This window comes from Colobus angolensis, unplaced genomic scaffold (assembly GCF_000951035.1).
Source record: "Colobus angolensis palliatus isolate OR3802 unplaced genomic scaffold, Cang.pa_1.0 Scaffold202, whole genome shotgun sequence".
Taxonomy (NCBI): Eukaryota; Metazoa; Chordata; class Mammalia; order Primates; family Cercopithecidae; genus Colobus; species Colobus angolensis.
Window position 1 is genome coordinate 3,437,597 of NW_012115178.1, and position 9,709 is coordinate 3,447,305.

At 39.6% G+C, this 9,709-nt stretch overlaps 1 protein-coding gene across 1 annotated transcript in view; it reads right to left on the reverse strand.

Moving 5' to 3' along the window:
• Positions 1-1,369: 1,369 nt before the first annotated feature.
• Positions 1,370-9,709, reverse strand: part of LOC105511700 (E3 ubiquitin-protein ligase HECTD1-like) — a 39,660-nt gene continuing 31,320 nt past the window's right edge. Inside the window, exons 3-9 of the mRNA XM_011941875.1 lie at positions 7,931-8,158; positions 6,571-6,852; positions 6,202-6,472; positions 4,769-4,845; positions 4,586-4,684; positions 2,114-2,228; positions 1,370-1,548 (exon numbers count right to left, since the gene is read on the reverse strand). Of these exons, the coding sequence (XP_011797265.1) occupies positions 1,370-1,548; positions 2,114-2,228; positions 4,586-4,684; positions 4,769-4,845; positions 6,202-6,472; positions 6,571-6,852; positions 7,931-8,158 (1,251 nt within the window). The remainder of the gene's footprint in view (positions 1,549-2,113; positions 2,229-4,585; positions 4,685-4,768; positions 4,846-6,201; positions 6,473-6,570; positions 6,853-7,930; positions 8,159-9,709) is intronic.

The following is a 9,709-nucleotide window of genomic DNA, read 5'->3' on the forward strand; positions in this document are numbered from 1 at the left end:
AAATCACTTGAGGCTAGGAGTTCAAGACCAGCCTGGGCAACAGAGCAACACCATGTCTCTGCAAAAAATTTAAGAATTAGTCAGGCAAGGCGGTATACATCTGTAGTCCTAGCTACTTGAGAGGCTGAGGTGGGGGACTGCTGGAGCACAGGAGTTCAAGATTACAGTGAGCTATAATTGTGCCACTGCACTCCAGCTTGGGTGACAGAGCAAGACTTGTCTCTAAAAATATATATGGTCAGATGTAGTGGCCCATGTCTGTAATCCCAGCACTTGGGAGGCTGAGGTGGGCAATCACTTGAACCCAGAAGTCTGAGACCAGCCTGAGCAACACAGTGAATCCCCATCTATACTAAAAGTACTAAAAATTAGCTGGGTATGGTGGCACACTTGTAGTCCCAGCTATTCGGGAGGCTAAGGTGGGAGAATCACTGGAGCCCAGGAAGTCGAGGCTGCAGTGAGCTGTGATCCAGCCACTGCACTCCAGCCCGGGTGACAGCGATACCCTGTCTCAAAAAATTAATTAATTAAAAATATATATACACACACACATCTACACATATAATTCAGCCTAATATGTACAAATATTGTAAAGGAGCAAGAGAGAAAAAGCAGAATGACTAATTAAGAGGCCACTACAGTGATCAAACCACTGTCTTTGGGAGTTTGGATCAGAATACTGACTAGCAAAAGATGAAAAGAAATAGCAAGCTATGGATGCACTGTAGAGGGAGAGCCACAAGGAGTTCCTGATGGATGGATTTATACCTTCATGCATTTGCACATACTGTTCTTCACCCATGCTTCCAAATCTGTCTGCCTAGAAAACTCCTAAGTGTCCTTTAAATCACAATTTAAATCTCACCTCTGCATAAAACTGTCTCCAATCTGCCCAGCCCAATTAGTTGTTAAATCATCTATATTCCCAGAGAACCCTGAATATGTGCTTAATCTACCACTTACCACTCTGTGTTTTACCCACATACAGCCTTACTAGCTCACAAGGGGAAGAGTAAGCAAGAGCCAAGTCTCATCTATCTGTATAACTCCTCCAGTGGTCATCTCATACTGTCCCTACCAACAGGCTTCCAAAAAGCTCAGTAAGTGTTTGCAATACTTACCAAATAGAGATTTAATATTCAGAGAGCTACCAAAAATTTGTTAAGAATCTAGGAATCTTTTCTAAACCTCCCCCCTCTTCATTCAGATGATCAGAAGAAAAGATAGGACTTCCCACTTCTGATCTAATTTTTATTCTTACCACACCTTTTTAACATTAAAATAAACCTCAAATCCTTCTGGAAAAGGGAGATAAATAAAACCATATAATTGGTGTAATTTGACTAACACATACAAATAGTATGAATAACTACCTTATTGAAGGCAGCATAGTTTGCTGAAATGTTTGTGCAAACACTGGCAATAACCTTTTCAAGTATATGGGTGCCATTTCCGGATCTCCTTTGGGCTCATTACATTCTTCTTCATCTTTGTTTGTATCTTTCTTTTTCTTATCATCTCCTTTATTAACTGGACACATCCAATCACCTGCAGACAAATATTTTTTAAAGAAGTACTGTTTTGGAAACTTTTGCTTTCAAGGAAAAAACCTTAAGATATATCCAACTTCGAACAATAATTATCTTTAATTAACAAATAAACTGAAATTAGAACACGGTTTCAATGATGCTTATAATACTGAAGAGCATCAGTAACTTCAATGAGCTCAATAACAAATTAAGGAGGTAATTTTGGATACTCCACTGGGTTCCAAAAATTATTTCACAGAGCTTCTGGATTCATCAACTCTGAAAACTTAAAACTTTTGTCAAACTACCCTATCTAAACACCACCAAAGTATTCTTTATCTGACATTCCCATATTCCTTGAATTTCAGATTTTGGTCATTCTGGAATCAGGCAGTCATGGTCTCAAAGAACATAGAAGATTAAGCTGTTAAAGGTTTATCAAATGTAAGGATATACATATATAATTATTTGACTTCATAGGAATAGTTCATTTATATAATGTTAATGCGTCTACAGAAAGCTATGGAAGTGAAAGATGAAAAATAACAGCAGATGGCTTAAAAGGAAAAGAATGTAGCACTCACCTGGAGACTGAAGAATAGCTACTACTTCACTATGGCCCCTTTCTCGAGCTTTATCTAATGGAGTTTTCCCATCTTCATCTCTTAGATCTGGATTTGCACCATGTCGTAACAGAGTCTAGAGAAGAAAAGCATTTAATTTGAATATAACAATACTTTATCTCTTTGACATCCAACTATGTAAACGAAAGATTTTCCAGAATTAATCAAGTAGGTGGCAATCCAAATCTCTGCCTTTGCACTTAGTACCTTAAAAGCAGCCTATTCTGTAATCCCAGCACTTCAGGAGGCCAGTGTGGGTGGGTCACCTGAGGACTGAAGTTCAAGACCAGCCTGACCAACGTGGAGAAACCCCGTCTCTACTAAAACTACAAAATTAGCCGGGCATGGTGGCGCCTGCCTGTAATCCCAGCTATTTGGGAGGCTGAGGCAGGAGAATCGCTTGAACCTGGGAGGCAGATGTTAAAGTGAGCCAAGATCGCACCATTGCACTCCAGCCTGGGCAACAAGAGTGAAACTCCATCTCAAAAAACAAAAAAGCAGCCTATTCATATCAAAAAAACTTACAAATTAATTGTACTTAGTTATTTATCATCTTCTCAAATTAAGTATGTTCCATCTTAACATGTCACTTTGTCCATCAAACCCCACCTCCCAATTTCTTTAAGAGAGGTACTGTTATAGTTTATGACCTGACAATCAACGACATCGCCTCCTATATACTGCCAATTACCAAGTTAAGTCCAATTAAATTTTAGACCAAAAAGTCAACCAGGTGTGGTGGCTCACACCTGTAATCCCAGCACTTTGGGAGGCTACATCGGAGGATCACTGGAGGCCAGGAGTTCAAGATCAGCCTAGGCAACATGGTGAGATCTCATCTCTACGAATAAGTAAATAAATAAATCATAAAATAAAAATAAAAATTAGCCAGTATGGTGGCACACGCCTGTAGTTCTAGGGACTCTGGAGGCTGAGGCAGGAGGATCACCTGAGCCCAGGAATTCAAGGTTACATGAGCTATGATTGTGCCACTGCATTCCAGCCTGCGAGACAGAGAGCAAGACCCCGTTTCAAAAATAAAAGTCATCAGTATATCCATCTATACCCACTAACACCTTAAACCTTTCATAATTTCATACCCAAACTACTTAATCACAATGGCTCAATAAAAACTTTTTTGCTAACGTTTGACTTTAAAAGTACTTGAAAGGGAAACTCTAAAACCTTCTTTGCTTACTTAGTATTAGTCACCCTTAGAAGCATCATTCTCTCTAAAAACTAACCAATTCAAACAAATAGAATTCAGGCTTGAAGAGGCCATTGTTCTCAGGCTAGAAGGCTACTAACCTGTTATTGAAAATTTTGTTGTAGTGTAAAGACGACAATAATAGCAGCTACCATTTGAGCACCTACAATATGCTGATAACTACAGTAAATCTATACAATACTGTTTCTAATTCTCACAATAATCTTGCTAAGAATATATACTTATTTTACAGATAAACTTAATAAATTGTCCAAGGTCACACAGCCTTTTTTGTGCATAAGCTGAGACTTAAATCCAGGTATGCCCAACTTCAGAGTGGACTAACCTCGTACTATGTCAAATAACTTCACAATTGGCAGATTATAGATATCTAGTTCATATATTTGATGTAAACCTTTTCACTTAACCTCTTTGAACCTCAATTTCTCTAACTGTAAAAATAACACTCAAAAATCCTTTGCTAGTCTGAGTCAAGTGATTCTTCTACAAACAGAGTATCTGGTTGGGTGCGGTGGCTCAACCCTATAATCCCAGCACTTTGGAAGGCCAAGGCAGGCAGATCACCTGAGGCTAGGAGTTTGAGACCAGGCTGGTCAACATGGCAAAATCGTGTCTCTACTAAAAGTACAAAAATTAGCCGGGCATGAAGGCACACGCCTATAATCCCAGCCACTCAGGAGGCTGAGGCACGAGATCGTTTGAACCCAGGAATTCAAGGCTGCAGTGAGTCACTACTGTGCCACTGCAGTCCAGCCTGGGTGACAGAGCAAAACCCTGTCTCAAAAAAAAAAAAAGGGATATTTTATTGATTAACACAAACAACAGAAAATATAGGCAAAGTTATTCATTGCCAAGAGTAATAAATTAGAAACAATCACATGTTCAACACTAGGTGACTAGATGAATAAACTTGTAGTATAGGATATGCATACAGATATAAAAAAGTTCTCTACATGAGAACTTTTTTTCTAATTTATATTATTAAGTAAAAAAACAAAGTACAGGTCAGTGTATAAGAAAAGGAGGAAACACACACATATATATATGTTTTTATTGAATCTGCATTAGGAAACACTAAAAAGAAACACAGTGAGTAAGGGGGAATGAAGTGGATGGGGATGGCATGGAAAAAAAGGTTTTATATCATTCTAATTTTTAAACCATGTAAATGTTAAAAATTAGTAATTTTAAAACCTAGACTTTACCTTTGCTACTTGAGGTCTTCCAAAACACGCAGCATAATGTAATGATGATGACCTTTGACCTCTATTAACATCTGCACCTCTCTCACAAAGAAATTCTACCTGTAAAATGATAACGAATCATAAAGCTGCTTTTTATTAATGTCTATCTTTAATTTAAATACTAGCTTTTATTTATTAGCTTACCATTTCCTGAGTTCCAAACGCAGAGGCCCAGTTTAATAGAGTCTGACCTACATCATCCATAAAATTTACTTCAAAGGCTGAAATTTCGAAGAAAAAAAAAATGTATTTTTAAAGTCAATAAAATAATATAAAACTTTTCTAAAGACTGAACCATTTTAAGATTGTCATTAGTCATCATCTAAATAAAGAGCGAAGAGAGTGTTTTAAGTATTTAGTTCAACTATAAAGTAGTACATAATCAGAAACCTGAGATCAACTAAGAAAAAGTATTTAAGGCCAGGCACGGTGGCTCACACCTGTAATCCCAGCACTCTGAGAGGCCGAGGTGGGCGGATCACTTGAGGTCAGGAGTTCGAGACCAGCATGGCCAACATGGTGAAACTCCGTTCCTACTGAAAATACAAAAATAAGCCGGGTGTGGTGGCACATGCCTGTAATCCCAGCTACTCGGAAGGCTGAGACAGGAGAATCGCTCAAGCCCAGGAGGCAGAGGATGCAGTGAGCCAAGACTGTACTACTGCAAGCCTGCCTGTGCAACAGAGCAAGACGCTGTCCCCACTGCAAAAACAAGAAGAAAAAGTATTTGAAAATTTTTAAGCCACTGGGGATTCACAAGGCTTTAAGTCTTAAAAACAAACATGAAATAAGAAAGGAAAACACTAGCCGGGCACGGTGGCTCAAGCCTGTAATCCCAGCACTTTGGGAGGCCGAGACGGGCAGATCACAAGGTCAGGAGATCGAGACCATCCTGGCTAATACGGTGAAACCCTGTCTCTACTAAAGAATACAAAAAAAAATTAGCCGGGCGACGAGGCGGGCGCCTGTAGTCCCAGCTACTTGGAAGGCGGAGGCAGGAGAATGGCGTAAACCCGGGAGGCGGAGCTTGCAGTGAGCTGAGATCCGGCCACTGCACTCCAGCCTGGGCGACAGAGCCAGACTCCGTCTCAAAAAAAAAAAAAAAAGAAAGGAAAACACTAAATACACAATAAGGTAGTAGTTGCTAAAAGCGGCTAATCCACATCTATAATCCAAAGAACACAGAAGAACAAATCTGATGACCCAGAAGCATCTTTCAGGAATTTGTATTTGTTGATCACCTCATGCAGCAGTCAAAAAAAATCTGCATTATTATAATTCATTCACATCAGTTTCCATCAGTCTTGAGAAAAACCTTAGAATTTACAAGATCTCCTTCAGGTAATAAAACAGAAATTTCAAACTTTATAGAAGTTTTACTCATTCAACAAGCATTTATTCAGGTTTCACCATGAACCAAGCTGATAATTACACAATTATACACAGGGAGAGTGGAGAATATTGAAGGGGTGCCACTTTGTTATCTGGATTTCTAAGAGTACTGTCCAAAATCTAGGAACTGCCTATATGCTTATCTCACAACTTTCTTTTTATATTTTAAAAAAATATTTTCTGACCTCCTGTGTCAATTGCATCTATAAGTGCATCAGTATCTTTACTTCGAATACAATCTATCAGCTGCCGATGTGAGCGCTCCCCAGAACTATCTAATCTCCGGAGTCCTGGGATTCTGCCTGTAGATCCAGCACTAGACTTTGGCAAAGCTTTTCGTCCTTCAAATAATAGCACCAAGAGAAGGTCAACCAAACGCATAGTATCAAGCACACATCTTTCATCACCCTGCAATGCACTTTCAATTGAATCTGGAAGCTCCGACCTCAGAAGATCCTAGAAAGAGAATGGGAAGAAAGAAGTTTAATATATTAGCATTATATAAAAACACTTTTTCTGAAGATTAAAAAGCAAAGATTCAAAGACATTCTTACATGTGTTACTACCGGAGAGCCTCTGCAAAGTGTTGAGAGCAGACTTACAATTGTTGACACCTGATTACTCAATTTGGAATCTGCAGTGGTGGAAGGAGCTCCTGTGGTGCTGCGACCTGGTTTACATGCTGATGATGGTCCTGATACAGTACCACCGGCAGCAGCCATTCGCGATAACAGCTCCTCAGTTAATCCATGCTTGGCTAATGGAGCTGGGTCAACACCACGACGGGTAAATCGGTCAGCCAGTGATGCAAAGCATCGCAGAGCTCCATCTGAAACCTAACAATATGAAGAAAATGCCCACAGATAAAATTCACCCACAAAGGGTTAGTAATGATCATTTCAATACTGACACTACAAGAAAGGCAACTGTAGCAAAGTGATTAAACATGTGATCTGCCTAGATTTTAATCATAATTCCATATGTAATCCAAGGAAGTTACTTAAACTGCTTAAGGCCTCAGTTCCGTCATTTGTAAAATGGGGATATTAATGGTACCTATATCTCATTGTGTTAGCTTAAATGAGGTAACACATATAAAGAATCTAGATGGATAGTAAAAGCTCAAAAATATTAACTATTATTATGTGTACTTTTGTCATGATAATCTGTATCAACTGAAAATAACATCTGAACAATAAAAAAGCATTAAAAGTTTTATTTTCCAAAGTATGCTAATTCACTAAGGGTTTACAGATAAGATGATAAATACTGTCTTATGCCTCGCGCAGTGGCTCAAGCCTGTAATCCCAGCACTTTGGGAGGCCGAGGCGGATGGATCACAAGGTCAGGAGTTCAAGATCAACCTGGCCAATCTGGTGAAACCCTGTCTCTACTAAAAATACAAAAATTGGTCAGCCATGGTGGTGGGTGCCTGTCGTCCCAGCTACTCAGGAGGCTGAGGCAGGAGAATCTCTGGAACCCGGGAGGCAGACGTTGCAGTGAGTGAAGATCATGCCACTGCTCTCCACCCTGGGCGACAGAGCAAGACTCTGTCTCACAAAAAATAATAAAAATAAAAAATACTGTCTTATTTACTTTAAATGAGATCTATCTTAAGTCAACAAAATCAGGTCAACAAAACTGCACCAAGTCAACAAAATTATACTCAGTACAAGTACAGCTGTAAAAATATTTTTATGGTATTTAAATTTTAAGAATAAACATATATCACATCTATAATCTGAAAAGTTTCATTCCCAAAATGGAGATTACCACATGGAGAGATGAGAGAAAGAAGATGGAATTACCTCTATTTCATCAAGTGGAAAGTATAAATTAATCATAATTATAAATAGGGGACACTATAAAAATCACTTTCTGAAAATGGAAAGTATATAACAGCAACTTATTTACCTGATGATCTTCATGTTTTAATAAACTAGACAGAGATTCTACACAAATTTCTAAAGAAGAATCTTGAGGCTCCATTTTGCCACAGAGTCTTGATACCACAGCCATGGCAGAGTGCAAGGTGTCTTTATGAACTAGATGTCCACTGTCACGAATGAAGGTAAGCACACAATTCAAACCACCAGCCTCAAAGACTGCTCCTGACTCACGAGTACATATCAGTTCTAATACCTATAATAGTAAAACAAACGTAACAAAAGAATGCAAGCCTGATTTTCAACAATCACAGAAATAATGCGTTCTCCAAATTTATTAGTGACACATTAAAAACAGAAAAGTGAAACGAAATTAATTTTAATAATATATTTTAGATGGGTGTGGTAGCTCACATCTGTGATCCCAGCACTTCGGGAGGCCAAGGTGGGCAGTTCGCTTGAGCCCAGAAGTTTAAGACTAACCTGGGCAACTTGGCAAAATCTGATGTCTACAAAACTTAGCCAGGCATAGTAGTGGCATGTGCTATAGTCCCAGCTACTCAGGAGGTTGAGGCTAGAGGATCACTTGAGCCTAGGAGGTCGAGGCTGCAGTGAGCCATGATCACACCACTGCACTCCCATCCTGAGCAAGACAGTGAGACTCTGTCTCAAAAAATAATAGTAATAGCCAGGCGCAGTGGCTCACGCCTGTAATCCCAGCACTTTGGGAGGCCGAGGCAGGCGGATCACTTGAGGTTGGGAGTTTGAGACCAGCCTGACCAACATGAAAAAAATCCCATCTCTACTAAAAAATATAAAGTCAGCCAGGCGTGGTGGCACATGCCTCTAATCCCAGCTACTCGGGAGGCTGAGGCAGGAGAATCACTTGAATCTGGGAGGCGGAGGTTGTGGTGAGCCGAGATCGTGCTACTTACTGCACTCCAGCCTGGGCAAGAAGAATGAAACTCCGTCTCAAAAATAATAATAGGCCGAGCGCAGTGGCTCAAGCCTGTAATCTCAGCACTTTGGGAGGCCGAGACGGGTGGATCACGAGGTCAGGAGATCGAGACCATCCTGGCTAACACGGTGAAACCCCGTCTCTACTAAAAAATACAAAAAACTAGCTGGACGAGATGGCGGGCACCTGTAGTCCCAGCTACTCGGGAGGCTGAGGCAGGAGAATGGCGTGAACCCGGGAGGCGGAGCTTGCAGTGAGCCGAGATCGCGCCACTGCACTCCAGCCTGGGCGACAGAGCGAGACTCTGTCTCAAAAAAAAAATAATAATAATAATAATAATAATAAAAACATTTTATTTAACCCAATATATCCAGGCATCATCATTTCAACATGAAATCAGTATAGAAAATTACTGATACATATTATAGTCTTTTATGTATCGTCTTTAAAACTTCAGGTATACTTTATACTTACAACACATCTCTATTTGGAGTGGCCACATTTGAAGTGCTCAGTAGACTCACTTGGCTACCATACTGGACAGTGAAGGTTTAGAAAGTGAAATCTGTATCGCAAGCTAAAGAACTACAAGTAATTTAGCAAAAGCTTGTAATAATATTCTAGCACTATTTGTCTTTTTCATTCTCATTCTCATGAGTCTAGGGTAGCATTTTCCAGAAGCTAAGCATGGTGTGATATTGTACTAGACTGAATGCAGAAGCAGATAGGAGATCCAGCTGTCTACTGTAAAGACAGAGTGTTCTTAAGAGACTTGCAAAAATGCCTAACAATTCCAGTCTTCCCACTAACTTTGTTTATTTTAAAAAGTAAATTTTTATTTAAAAATTT